The 15,171-nt window shown below is 37.5% G+C and overlaps 3 protein-coding genes across 3 annotated transcripts; 2 read left to right on the plus strand and 1 right to left on the minus strand.

Annotated features, from left to right (window-relative positions):
- Positions 1-1,806: 1,806 nt before the first annotated feature.
- LOC104749059 (uncharacterized) lies at positions 1,807-2,771 on the minus strand. Its single transcript, XM_010470631.3, has one exon. The coding sequence runs from the start codon at positions 2,510-2,512 to the stop codon at positions 2,042-2,044; it is 471 nt and encodes a 156-aa protein (XP_010468933.1). The 5' UTR covers positions 2,513-2,771; the 3' UTR covers positions 1,807-2,041.
- A 2,191-nt stretch (positions 2,772-4,962) lies between these two features.
- On the plus strand, positions 4,963-5,707 carry LOC104749060 (uncharacterized). Its single transcript, XM_010470632.3, has one exon. The coding sequence runs from the start codon at positions 5,155-5,157 to the stop codon at positions 5,482-5,484; it is 330 nt and encodes a 109-aa protein (XP_010468934.1). The 5' UTR covers positions 4,963-5,154; the 3' UTR covers positions 5,485-5,707.
- Positions 5,708-12,181: 6,474 nt separating this feature from the next.
- Positions 12,182-13,820, plus strand: LOC104749061 (uncharacterized). The gene has a single exon (XM_010470633.3). It carries the CDS (start codon positions 12,482-12,484, stop codon positions 13,634-13,636), a length of 1,155 nt encoding a protein of 384 aa, XP_010468935.1. The 5' UTR covers positions 12,182-12,481; the 3' UTR covers positions 13,637-13,820.
- Positions 13,821-15,171: the final 1,351 nt, after the last annotated feature.

The following is a 15,171-nucleotide window of genomic DNA, read 5'->3' on the forward strand; positions in this document are numbered from 1 at the left end:
ATTTTTTTCCAAAAATATCATTAAAATATAATTTTTTTCCAAAAATACCACATAACTGAAATAAAGTTCTAATACTAAAAACTAATTTCTAAATTCTAAATATTAAACCCTACCCCTAAAAACTATACCCTAAAACTAAATGTGTCAACCCAAACCTAAAAAAAAAATCTATATCTATAAAAATCAATTTTTTGTGTTCGTGATAATTTTGAAAAAAAAACTTTTGTGCTATTTTTGAAAAAAAAAACAAAAATATAATATTTTTGGAAAAAAAAATATTTGTTATGGTATTTAAAGAAATTTCTCTTTATTAATTATTATATAATCAAAGATGCACATGTACATACACGTAACATAATTGAGAGAATAAACAAATTTGTAATTAAAATTCTTTTTATAATCTCGTTTTCTGGTTTCGTTAAGATGCTTTATTGAGTAAACAAAATGTTAAGATTCAACTATTTCAATATAATTAAATGTGTACAAATTTAAGAGGAAGCTATAGTGTTTTTTTTTTTTTTTTTAAAACATTAGTAGAAGTTGTAGTGCTTGTTTTATAAATTAAATAAATCTCAACGCACGGAAACGTTTAGACGCATACATTGGATCTATATATATATCGTGGGGGGACAAAATAATAAAGTCCACACTATTTATTTGCAAATGAAGCCGCTAATCACTTACTTGGGGTCACAACAACGATGGCTAATTGTATCCTAGGAACCCCGTGGAAAACTCGCTATGTTCATTGCTTGCTTGCGCCATAAGTAATGAACCTAGAAATTAGAAGTTTAGGAGTTGGCAAATTACTCTACATTTTTATTAACTTCGAGACGAAAGCATAGAGGCAATATTTATTGGGTCAGGACTTGATGTACTTCGAAGATCGATAGCAAACTTCACATCTTATGCTTACTTGAGTACATAAAGTAAGATTTAATATCAGTACAACTTTTATAATATCAATTCAGGCTTTAATGTATGAAGTGAAACTGCTACATATATGTGAATATACTCGGGGAACTAATTATAAAATAGCCATATACATATTTTGAAGGCCAATTATAGGCTCGGAACTTCATAAGCCCAAATATTTAGGATTTGACCCAATATGGTCATTTATTAAAAGAGAGTCATGCACAGTCCTAATTGTTCGCGATTAGTAGTATTGTGGTCCAATAAGTTAAAAAATAATACAAGTTGCGATTAGTATTGACGAGTCCAATAATTTTGTAAAGAATACGACTTAACGAAGTAACGGAACTATTCAAATGTATAGCACCGACAAAGATTAGCCCAAATATGGCAATATTCAAAGGTAATACTGTACTAGTGATGAATAGGTGATGAATATCCCTAACTAATTCTCCGTTTAATAGGATTCCTATATATACGTTTGTGTATCGTATTATACACGATTCGTATAGAGTATATATAGACCAAGGAGTGAATATGCTAGCTTTATCGAAAAAGGTTAGACCCACTAGTTCATAATGAACACATGATTAGGTATTTATTTAGGTTCAGGTTTTGTTAATTAATTCAATTACACATAATACGTGCCTGATTGCCGTGCTTTTCGTTGAATAAAACTACAAAAGTGGTCAACTTAATTTCCATTTAACAGTCAACAAAAATTAGATTAATTATAGGTTTAGTTTACTTATAGGGACGATTTTGATATATAAAATTTTGGACACATAAAAGACATGATTGGTATAACCGTACCGTAAATAATTACGATGTAAATGCAAAACTCTTATATTTCCAACAAAACTTTTGATAAATCAATGAAGAAAAAACGCATTAAATAAACATTACTCTTTGGACCCACACTCCACTATCTATTTATTTATCTTGTGGGGGGTACTATTTTTTTCTTCTTTATTATGTAAAATTTGATACAGATTAAAATCACAACTTCGCCCAATCAGCAATCTCGAAATAGTATTAAACAAATTTATGATTCTTCTTCTTCGTTGGAAATTTATTACTATAAATTATTTCTTTTAAGAAAAAGGATAATTGTTTGTATCATTACCTAACAAGAAACAAGAGAAGAAGAGACAGGAACAACAGCTGGTTCAGAAGCAATCTTGTTGTTGATATTATTATTAGGTGTGTCGCGGTGCACGAGATTCCCCTGAGACTGCGCCATCAATATCGACTTGTAAATCTCCACGAGCATTTTCTCATCATACTCCTTCATTGGACCCGACCCGAATACGGATCCACCGTATCCAGATGATCCGACAACCCGTGAGTTAGCCAAACGCATCATCATCTTGACATAAGAGTCACGTAGCCACACCAAAAACTTCTTGGGCGACGCCTTTTTCAGGATCCTCAGTTTCGGCACGATCTTGATCCTCCAAAACCGTTTCTTTCTTGTCGGATCCATTTTGACCCGTTTCCCTGTCCTTCGACCCGGTTTCTTCTCTGATGATGATGACCCATCAAGCTTCTCGTATCCTCTCCACCTCCGCCAGTACCTCTTCGGCGTTATCTCCATCACTCTTTCTCTCTCGCTATCTAGAGATGTGTATAAGTAATAATAATAAAAAGATAGAGTGGGGGAGACGAATGAGGAAATTAAAGAGAGGAAGATAGAGATATTGGTTGGGTTCCCTTTATAATAATGATGACTATGAGGAAGACCTTAAATGGTTTAATTAAAATCAGCTGTATAGGCAGCAGCTGCATACACGTGATTAGTTACACGCATCTATATGTATTTATTTATACGTAATAATATTCGGTATGATATTGATTGACATTTTTTTCATTCCCTTTTTAAGTTTATTATTAACATAACGATTATAATTAGTTAGCAATAAATCAAACAATGAATGATCATGTCTCGATTAATACAGTTTTTTGTGAAGAAGTTGTTATCCAAAAACGAACGGTTCGGATAGTGAAGAAGAGTGTATATCATTGATTGTTTTTGTGAACTAGCGTTGATTCCCTTTGTTGTTTAATCGACGATATGTGATTTCTTGTCATGAGGTCAACAAAAATATCTCAGCATTTGGTATTTAGTGTCTAACGAATATCGCATAATCTATATTTAAGTGTGAATCGATCACTTTTGCAATAATGGCGCTGTGTGAGTGTGACGATACTCTCATGGGCCATGTGACAAATCTTCTGCTTAATCCTAACCGTTGGATCACTCTTCTTCGTCGCAAGCCTGTTTGTAAAGAAGATTATAGAGGGTGAGATAGACACGCATGTGTCTGTTTTAGTGTAATGTATAGTCTCTTTTGTCTTGAAATTACTATATTTTACGTTAAAAATGTCTAAATCAAATAAATTGTAGCATGTTTTAGGTGAGGCTACATCGGTTTCACTCATATGTACATCAGTACAATATTAGTAATTATTTATCGTGGGAAACATTTGACTGAAGAAAACGTAATGGGAACATTAATTAATGAGATGATTGAGCTGTGATTTGATCAAATCGATAGATTCCCTCTACCACCGCATGCAGGAATTGCGTGCAACACTGTTTTCTTTACTAAAACTCATTTGCACATAGCTGCAAAATGCAATGCAACTAGTATCTTTTTCTGTTAAAGATAATTAATTAAAGTGACACATAAATAAATGATTAGAAACGAATATTACGCGCTAAGAAAACAGTTTTTGTAATCGGATGAATTTGTTGTACCCAAGACCTTGACTCTCAGACAAACAAACGTTGGCCATTTTATCCGTTTCCAATTAGTTCTGCTAAAACTATTAATGAACAGAAAACAAAAATGGTTGTGGTTTAGCAAACGTTCTCTAGCCCAAATCAGACCATGCAATTCTAGGTGGAGGGATGAAATCAGTTCTTATAAAATATACTCCCTCCGTTTCAAAATATAAGATGTTTTGGCTAAAAGCACGCATGATAAAGAATGCTTACTTTTAAAAAGTTTAACCAATCAAAAACAAGACTACATAAAACAACTAATAAAAAATATGAAATTAATCTAAAAGTTGCCAAGAAAGTTGAAAACATCTTATATTATGAAACAAACCAAAACCTCTAAAACATCTTATATTTTGAAACGGAGGGAGTATAACTAAAAACACTATAGACAAAACAACTACAATTAGTTATAGGCCATTCCATTATCCCATTCATTAGGTGGTGTCATCTGTGAATTGAAGGTTGAAAAGAAAGAAAAAAATTCGACGTGCTTGCTCTACGGCAAGGTTTTATTCTCTCGAGACGTCGATAAACTCTGATTATTTTTTTTTTTTAATTCTGTGTACACATATAATAAAAACAAGTATGTTACAACATTGTTTGAAAGTTGCTGCTGGTACAGTGGTATAATTCTGTGTACGCATATAATAAAAACACGAGTTCGACCCTTGGTGATGCATTTTTTTTTTAATTAAAAATTTCAAAACGACGTCGTATGATTTAACCTCAAATGTTAACGTGTTGCTAATGACGTTTAATTTTCTGTTAATTTTATAAACAACGTGCTAATTTGGCAAGTCAATGAAAAATTTGTTATTATATTTGAAAATCAACAAAAATTGAGTATTTATTTGGCTAGACCAGAAATTAATACTTTTTCAGGTAAATTCAGGAAAGTTTGGGTTTTTTTGGTTGAATTCTCTTTGTTTTTTGAATCAACTTGTTCTTGCTATGAGCCTAATACACTATTTAAACATTGGGCCGAATGTTGTTAAAACAAATACCCAAATGTATTATCATCGGAAGCCAGCTTACAAACCATCTAAAGATAAACTTTTCCACCTAAGATACATTACAAAGATACCATATAAATGTTATTAACATTTTGAAACTGTAAGGTAAATATATGGATTGATTCATTTTCCTTATAATTTCGTATATATACATATTTAGATGGAAAACTTGCAAAATATATATATATAGATTGTAAAGGCAAAGAAGAAGAGAATTAACAAAGTTACCATATAAATCACATTTTTTTTTCCAAGTTTTCTTTTATTTTTCTAAAATTAACCATCATTAAAAAAAAAAAAACGAGAAAGCGCCTCATCGATCGCAGAGCCTCTCACAATCTCCCCTTATTAATCTGTATCGATCCCAAAATCGAAGAATCATCCAAATCCATACTCTTACCGGTGCTTCTTCCTAATTCGGAAGGAGCTCTAGAGACAATGGACGGGTTCGGGTCGAACCAAAAAACACTAGCCGTTGATCGATGGATGCAGATCGTTAACGGTAAAGGTTACGGCGTTGGTGAATCAACAACAACACAAACCTACTCAACTCGACCCGTCTCACCAGACTTTCACCAGAGTATCCCCCCTCCTCCGGGTGCATCCACGACGACCGCTGCTCCGTGGAAATTGTTCGACGCGGAAACAAAGAGGAAGAAGAGAATCGCAACGTACAAGGCTTACGCTATGGAAGGCAAAGTTAAAGCCACCGTCAAGAAAGGGTTTCGTTGGATCAAGAACAGGTACTCTCAGATTATCCACGGATGATTTCATTGTATTCTTTGTATTTTCCGGCGAATCATGCCTTAAGCCTGTCGTCGGCGATAATCTCCGGCAACTTTTTTGTTTTGGTGAGATTTTCAAAGGAGTGTTTTTTGATGATAAAGCAAGACAACGTCGTTGTATGATTCAGGTCCAACACGGTCCAGATATGTGGCCCAAATTATGCATTTTTTAACATATTAATGAAGCCCATGGAATACTTTACTAAGGCCCATTTAAGTTAGTACGAATATATATAGAGAGGGTTTATTAAATTACACGAGCATGGGGAAGTGTGTGTTTAGTTTTTTGTTTTTATAGTGAAAGAGAGAGAAAGACCAAAGCAAAGCACCTTCTACGCACGATCATAGTTTAGCACGTGAAGCCACGTCTTCTCTTTTATTCGCTTTACCCATAATAACCTTTACTGGATTACAATAATGCCCCCCCCCCCCCCCCCCCGCTTGTGTTAATTATTTTCGTGTATTGTCTTTAATCATTTGTGATTTTCTCCAGATTCTGCACGCACTCTATTATTTTGCGCAATAAAATAAATTTGATGTAGTCATCATGTTCATGTAGAGAGAGAGAGATGTTAAGCAACAAAATTGAAGTCCAAATGAATTCATACGTTTCGAAATTTTAGTACATGAGCAAACAAATCAAATATTCAAATAGTATGATAAAAAAAATTTGAAATGGGTTTACTGATACGAAATAAATATACACGAACACAAACATGGATATTAGCTCATTTTATTTATTGAGAGATGAGCTAGATCTTCTATTTGAAAATTAAAATTGAAAAGTGAGTAGCTATAGCTTATGTCAGAGAAAAAAGTAGAAAAAGTTATATAAGCCGACTTGAATTGATTCTACTATTTATAGTGAATGTCACGATAGCATTGGTCCTTTACTCATTGAGTTATTGCCTAACAAAATAAATGTTAAAATGAAAACTAACGAGATTGGAAGGCCATAAAAGAAAACGATAAAAGAAGAACGACCTAAGATCCATCGATACCGTCGGTTGGCCTCACGTTGCCGACGAGAATCTTTCCTTTCTCTCCCCTCTTCTTTTCTGCCCTCAGAACTCCTCAATGTCACAATCTGAGTCACCAGATCCAAAGGAATTAACCTGCAAAGGACCAACCTTGATTCCAGATCTAAACAAGGTGTCTTCGGACCATTTCAGATCTGGAGCAAGTTTACTTTCGTCTTATCCACCTCCACCTCCTCCTCCATCCTTGTTGATTGAGAATGGTAATGTATCCCCTGACTCTACACCTCCAATTTCTGAATCTTTACCTCTTCCTCCTCCTGCGATTAAAACTCCACCGGTAATAGAAGATATTGAGCTAGTTTGGACAGAAAGGTTTGACACTAGTCTTAGGAATCTCACAAAGGCTGCTAAACCATCTTACACAGAGGATGGTACTCCGAGAGTTCGTGCTCCTGCTGCAGTGATACTTAAAGCTTCCGATACTTGGAAAGACCACATAGTGGCCCATTTCCATGGCAATCCTCCACCTCCTGGAAAAATATTTGTTGATCTTAATCCTATCTGGGGTAAAAATGGTCGTATAAACATTCGTTGTCTAGCGAATGGACTTGTGCTCATTTATATTCCTTCTGAAGCTACTTGGAAATGGGTTATAGAGGTGGGATGTTGGCAAGCGGGGAACTGCCTTTTCACTGTCACTGCCTGGTCTCCGACTACTTCACTCACTCCAGTTAAGCTCATATCACTCCCAATATGGGTTATTCTTAAAGACGTACCTCCTCAGCTATATTCTCTCCCATGTCTAAGTACAATTGCTTCTGGAATAGGAGAACCTCTCCATACAGAGAAGTTTCAGTTGCCTCCTCTGACTGCGGACACTAGAATCAAAGTCGAGATACTTCTCAAAAAGGAGCTCCCTCATTCAGTATTGGTGGAGGATGATGATGGAAACGAGATCAGAATTTGGGTTGAATATCCTCGGCTTCCGCCAAAGTGTGATTACTGTAGTGAGTTTGGTCATCTCTACCACCGTTGTCCTTCTGCACCAGCTATTACCGTATCAATATCAGCTCCTCCTATACCTACAAGGAGCACTGATGAAAGAACTTCGGTTGATGCTTCTAAGGTTACTGCAATCGCACCTCTGGCTAATGTTGCAACTCCTGCTATCAACTTAGGAAATCCTTCGGTGCAAGAGTTCAGACCTAAACCAACCCATCGATAGATTGAATCTCCTCCTGCAGACTCTCCATCGGAATGGACGGTGGTCAAGCGTAGATCGAACTCACCTAAGAAAACTGATACTGCGAACAAGGACAAAGCTGCTATAATACAGGAAAATAACACTGTAGTTATTGGTGAAGCTTCTATTCTAAGTCTCAGGTGCTATTGGGATCGACAGATTTGTCAAAGAAGCAGAGCACAGGAAGTTCTGTCCAGAGAGTTGGATTGACACAAGAGAAACAAGTGCATCCCGAAGGTTCTAATAGGAGGACAAGGGCTATTGGATCCTCATTGTCAGCCAATCCTAACAAGTCTAAGAAAGGGACTCAGAAGAGTGTTAAGAACTCCATCAATGGACGCCCAGGGAAGGGTCGTCCCCATCATCATGCTTGAAAGCTTAGCTTTCAACACTTTTTGCCCATTGATGATGAAGATACAACTTTTTTGTTATAATAAGGGGGTTAAATACCTCTAATAGACAACAGGAGCTTAAGAGATGAATTCAGTCTCAAAGACCTCATATAGGAGGCATTTTGGAAACTCATGTGAATCAGGAGAGTGCTAACTCTATTTTGACTAATACCTTCCCAGGGTGGAGATGGGATTCTAACTACTCATCTCAAGCAAGTAATGGAAGAATCTGGGTAGTGTGGGATCCTTCCCTTAAAGTGTTCATCTACAAAAAAACTGATCAGGTAATTGCTTGTGGCGTTTTTGATACTTCAACGAATCAGTCTTTCTCAGTTACCTTTGTGTATGGCCGGAACTGTATGATAGCTCGACGTGATCTATGGTTAACGCTTGAAGAGTTGCATCATTATAGCAGCCAACGTGATTTACCTTGGCTCGTCCTCGGTGACTTCAACCAAATTCTACAGGCACAGGACCATTACTCTATGCTTTCCTATCCGCTTCCTCTACGTGGTATGGAGGAATTCCAGGAGTGTATAGACAATTGTGGGTTGATGGATATGCCTGGTCGAGGATCTTCTCACACTTGGTACAATGGACAAGAGCTGAATCCAATGAAAAGGAAACTGGACAGAGCGATGATAAATGAAGCTTGGTTGGATACTTATCCTCAGTCAATTGCCCTTTTTGATGCTCCAGGTGGTTCTGACCATTCTCCTATTCTAGTCACAACCTCCACTGAAGTCGAGAGGAGGAAGGTACCTTTCAAGTTTTATAACTTCTTATCTACTCATCCTGACTATGCAAGTATACTTGAATCCGCATGGAACAGACCAGTTTTGAGAGGTACATCGATGTATGGACTTTGTCAGAAGCTTACGGAAGTTAAGATTGGTTGTAAGGCACTAAATCGAAACAACTTCAGCAATATTCAGGCTAGAACAACAGAAGCACATGAAGCACTATTAAGGATTCAATCTCAGGTCCTTAGCAGGCCAACTCAACAATTATTTCGTGAGGAGAAGGAACTAAAGAAAAAATGGTTGTTCTTGTCTTCGGCTGAAGAGTCATTCCTTAAGCAAAAATCGAGAATACGATGGTACTCACAGGGTGATTCGAACACGAGATTCTTTCACAAGTCAGTCAAGGCTCATCAGGCAAGGAACAGAATTTGCTACCTTCTCACTGATGATGATCACAGGATTTCAGAGGCGTTTCAGCTAAAGGAATTGATAACAGAGTACTACCAGAATTTGCTTGGAGTCAAGAATGATGCGGTACAACCGTTGTCTGTTCAGGAAATCAAAGATCTCACTCCATTCAGGTGCAACAATGAATTGGCAACCAAACTCCAACTTATTCCAACTCCTGAGGAAGTAACAAGCACGTTATTTTCCCTTCCTCGTAATAAGGCGCCTGGACCAGACGGATTCACTGCGGATTTTTTTGTTAACTCATGGGGATTAGTTGGTCATGATGTCATTGCTGCAGTCACTGAATTGTTCACAACTGGGAAGCTACTAAAGCAGACAAATGCTACCATTCTGGCGCTCATACCGAAGACTCTAACTTCAGAAAGACTGAACGAGTTCAGACCCGTTTCTTGCTGTAACACGATATACAAGATTATCTCAAGGTTGCTGGCAAGAAGACTAAAGCTCTTCACAAATCAAGCGGTTCAACGTAACCAGGTTGCATTCATCAAAGGGAGGCTGCTATGTGAGAATGTTCTCCTGGCTGCTAAATTGGTTGCAGACTTCAATAAGGAAGGACCTACCACCAGAGGATGCTTACAAATTGATATATCCAAGGCGTTTGATAATGTGGACTGGAACTTCCTGATCAACATTCTCAAGGCTTATGAGTTGCCTCTAGTTTTCATCAAATGGTTGGTTACATGCTTTACGACTCCATCCTTTTCAGTGGCTTTTAATGGTGAACTCATAGGATACTTCCCGGGGCAAAAAGGGCTAAGGCAAGGTGACTCGATATCAGCTCCTCTATTCACTCTGGTCATGGACATTCTATCAAGGAAGCTCGACTTGGCTACTACACAAGATTTGATCAAGCCTCATCCGATATGTATTGATCCTCTCATCACCCACTTAAGTTTCACGGATGATCTTCTTGTGTTCTTTGATGGGTCGGAGGTATCCCTCACTGCAATTGTACAAGTTCTGGATCAGTTCAAGAAAGCTTTGGGTTTGGGAATCAATCTGGCAAAGTCTTGCCTCTTCCTGGATGGCAACAATAGAGAGGAAACTCGGAGAATGGCATTATCTCTCAACCTAGTCCATGGATCTCTACCAGTCAGGTATCTCGGTGTTCCACTGATCACTCAGAAGCTCACTCCTTCAGACTACAGAAGCTCACTCAAGGCTCGTATCTCGGGTTGGACGCATCGCCACCTCTCCTTTGCGGGACGACTTTAGCTTCTACAATCATTTATCAACTGTACCATCAATTTCTGGGCCTCCATTTTTATTCTTCCAAACAAATGTATTGAGGAACTTGAACAAATTTGTAGTGCCTTCCTCTGGAAAGGAGTTGCAAACTCTGCTCGTGGCGCAAAAGTCTCTTGGGAAGTTGTATACACACCAAAAACTGCAGGAGGTCTAGGGCTTAGAAGGCTCATGGATTGGAACCACATATTTGGCTTGAAGCTAATTTGGTTAATCTTCTCCCAAGCTGGTTCTCTCTGGGTTTCATGGGTTAGGAAGCACCTTATTCGAGGAAGAAGCTTTTGGACTACAGATTTCAGATCCTCAGGAAGTTGGATTTGGAGGAGGTTTGTTAAATTACGTCATTTGGCAAGACCCTTCATTTCATGTGAAATAGTATCTGGCAATGAAGCCTTGTTCTGGCATGATAACTGGACATGATTGGGGCATCTCATTGATGTCATTGGAGATTCTGGTCCGAGAGTTACTGGTATAGGTCTACTCTCAAAGGTCTCCCAAGCCGTTAGGAATGGGGGATGGTCTATTACCCGAGGAAGGAATCCCCAAGTCCAACTACTGCGCGAATGTTTGCAGAATCATCATCCCCCGTTAGCTCGAACTGGTGGTGATGAGTTTGCTTGGAACCTAACTCCTGATCAATCCCTAGGTACGTTCTCCTCTCTTAAAACTTGGAGGCACTTGCATCCGCCTGGTGATACGGTTAGTTGGCACTCTCAGATATGGTTCAAGGAGAGAATTCCAAAGATGGCGTTTATGGCCTGGCTTACGGTTTTAAATAGGCTAACCACAAGAGACAGGATGCGGAGATGGAATCTTCAAGTCCCTTCCAACTGTCTACTTTGTCATTCAGGGGAGGAGTCTCGAGACCATCTCTTTTTCCAGTGTTCGTATTCAAAGGTTCTGTGGCTCGATTTTTTTGCTTCGTTCATACCATCTCAATCATCTACCTTCATGGGAACTCTGAGTTGGATCAAGAATCCTACCTCGAATAGGAAGCTCAATGTCATTTGCAAGATCGTCTACCAAGCTCTTATTTATTTCATCTGGACAGAACGCAACAGCAGACTACACTCACCCTCTTTCAAGTCCACGGATCAAATCAAGAAGGAGATACAACTATTGTTGAGGAGAAGAATCATTGAACTTGATAGCTCAAGCATTTTTACCCCAGCAAGTACTCTACAGGACATTTATCTCTATCTATGGTTCCAACATTTCCAGAATTACTAATATATTTAAGCTAGCAATCTCCTTATCTATATGGCTATTTATGTGAAGCTCTAGTGTAGAAACATTTAATCATATATAAAATAGTATCTCTTCTAAAAAACAAAATAAATATTTTTTCTCTGAAAAATGAAATAAAATATATGAAATAAAGATTGTAATGGGTAAAATCGTAAAACATAAATGTAAAAAATTCCAAAAAAACATATCGTAGATTCTTCTTCTTTATTCTATTGGATCAAGCCTGCCGAATCCTAAGCAACAACAACCATAGCATTACCTCTAATACATTATCAAATTCATCAACTAAAAAAACAATTTTATTTACCTCATAATAATAATATATAGTCATGCAAACAAACATGTCAGATAATTTAAACAAATTATGAAAAAAGATCGCGTATACTGTAATTTACTTTTCCTCTACAGGAAAATAGCATAAGAATATTATACAGAATAAATAAATTAAATAAAGGTTTTGAGAATCGCACAAAAAAAAAAATCAATAAATAGTGAGAATAAAAAATGTACAACATAAATACGTAGTATAACTCTGCTTCGTTAACCTCGCTCCTCGCGCTCTCTCTCTCTCTCTTTCTCTGCACCCAAAAAAAAAAAAACATTTTCTTGAGAAAGAAGCCACAACAGTCACAATCTTACTTAACTTACTACTACTATGGATGTTGTTGAGAGTTTTGGTCATGGCGATCCTGAAACGCCGCGTTTCAGTGACGACTTTGGTTCTGGCTCTGCTTGCTCCACCCCGTTCGTTAGTGCTCCCTCTAGTCCCGGTCGTGGTCCTCCTCCAGGATACTTCTTCAGCGCTCCGTCGAGTCCGATGCATTTCTTCCTTTGCTCTGCTTCTTCTTCTTCTTCATCCGAGAATCCTAAAAAGCTCAACTCCTCTTCTTGCGGCGACTTTGAGTTTGACTTCTCCTCGAGGTTGTCTTCGAGCAGTGGTCCTTCCATGACCTCTGCTGAAGAGCTCTTCTCTAACGGCCAGATCAAGCCCATGAAGCTCTCCTCTCATCTTCAGAGACCTCAGATCCTATCGCCGCTTCTTGATCTGGAGAACGAGGAAGACGACGAAGACGACGACGAAGATGCCAAGACACCAGACGGTGAGATGAAGCGTGGCAGAGATCTCAAACTCAGAAGCAGATCTGTTCATCGGAAAGCCAGATCTCTCTCCCCGCTACGAAACGCAGCGTATCACCAATGGAGCCAAGAGGATGAAGAAGAAGAAGAAGGAGTCGCCGGAGAGAGAGAGGTAAAGGAGTGTATTATAAGGAAGCTCCAAGAAGACGAGAACGTGCCTTCAGCTGAAACGACACCGTCTTGTTCAGCTTCATCTTCACGATCATCCTCTTACGGTAGAAACTCCAAGAAATGGATCTTTCTCAAGGATCTGCTTCATCGTAGCAAAAGCGAAGGAAGAGGCAACGCTAAAGAGAAGTTCTGGTCCAACATTTCATTCTCTCCTTCCAATTTCAAAGACAAGAAACTCAAATCTCCTCAGCCTGCTGCTGAAGAGAAACCGATTCAAGAAACTGTAGTTGACGAATCCAAGAAGCAGAAACAGAAACAACCGCCGGCGAAGAAAACTCCAACCGTCGGAAAACCAACCAACGGGATAGCTAAACGGCGAGGATCACAGCCGTCTGCTCACGAGCTACATTACACAACGAACAGAGCTCAAGCAGAGGAGATGAAGAAGAGGACATATTTGCCTTACAGGCATGGGCTCTTTGGCTGTTTAGGGTTTAGTTCCAAAGGTTACAGCGCGTTGAACGGTTTAGCCCGTAGCTTAAACCCAGTTTCATCCGGTTAAGTCATCATATCATTAGATTAAGCAAAAAAATGTTTCTTATGTATAGATTATGAATCCTCTCTTATATAGTATATGTCATTGTATTTTTCAGTTCTTAGATTTAATTACTATGATTCTCTTTTTAGTTCTTGGGAATGTATTCAGAATCTAAAAAAAATATTACAGTGATGTGTTGTAGTAAAAACAGTTTTGTGAGTTTTTTCTAGTTATCTTTTGGACAAGGTAGTTAAGGTAATGAAAACAATAATGGTGGGGTGGGGTTTTAGTTTGTTGAGACTTGAGAGAGAGAGTGCAATAATTTTTTGTAAGTACTCTGTGAGATCTGCAAAAGATAGAGATTAAAATAATTAAAATGAGAAAATTTGGAGGGAGAGGGGCCATGAGTGAGTTGTTGTGTTTTGGAGTAATGTGACTATGTGAGTGAAGGAGTTAAGAAGAGAGAGCATCTTCATCATCTACAATTCTACATGACCCATTTGTGGTTTGTCTTATTAACATTTGGTGATTGAAACTGCATCTTTCAAGTCTTATCTAATTGGCCTTTTGCTAAAATATTACTATATGCTTTATTATATTGTTAATATCACTCACTATCATCCCTACCATGAGTTTTATATGGTTTTTTCTTCCTTGTGTCCTTAGTTAAAATATCTACACTCTTGATTCAACAATAAGATATTTCATATTAGATTAGGTTGTGTTGAAATGTGAAGCAAATCTCCTTCATAACTATACTAAGATGAATTTGATTCAACAATAAGATATTTCATAATTACAATTAACAACGAATACGAACGGTGTCGTTTTTTGCTGCCACTGCTGCGGCAAAAGTTGTCGTTGAAAATAAAAACCGAATAATATATAATTTGACGTGCACGTATAGCTACTTAGCGATCCACCGCACAACATAAAGATTAGCTGTCTTATCTATCTGAAATATATTCAACCCACATGAACTTGTCTCAGTTTGGGCCCAAAGTTTATATATAAGCTCTCTGATTTTATACATTTTGCGGAATAAGAAAACGAAAGAAAAGGCCACGTGAGTTGTCGTAAGAGAAGAGTAGTAAAGAACAGAACAGAGGAGGTCCATACTTTGACATGACCCACTCCTCTGAAAAGTGAAAATCTCTCTTCATTTTTTTTGGTTTTTTGGCTTTTCTTCTCCATAAAAATCAATAAGCGTAATAATTTGCGACAGATTACATTAAAGACAGTCATGTCATGGGACCTTAATATGCTTTATAAGCAGACTAGCTTACTTGTTTTTATTTGTATCTTAACTCAGTTGATCAGAGATCATATCACAATATAATAATAACTCATGCAAAATTTTTAAAAAATATTTTATGATGAAAAAACACTATTAAAATCATTCATAGGATGGCCAGTCATAAAAAAAACATGGCCGTAATTTTTTATTTTATTATTAGACACTTTTTCCAGATAGTTTTGAAAGATATTTTTTTATTTTGTTTATTTTACTTTAGAATAATTTTATTTACAATCTATGATGTTTAACTAAAGCAATGTTT

Source organism: Camelina sativa, chromosome 16 (assembly GCF_030686135.1).
Source record: "Camelina sativa cultivar CO46 ecotype springtype chromosome 16, ASM3068613v1".
In the NCBI taxonomy this organism is placed as follows: Eukaryota; Viridiplantae; Streptophyta; class Magnoliopsida; order Brassicales; family Brassicaceae; genus Camelina; species Camelina sativa.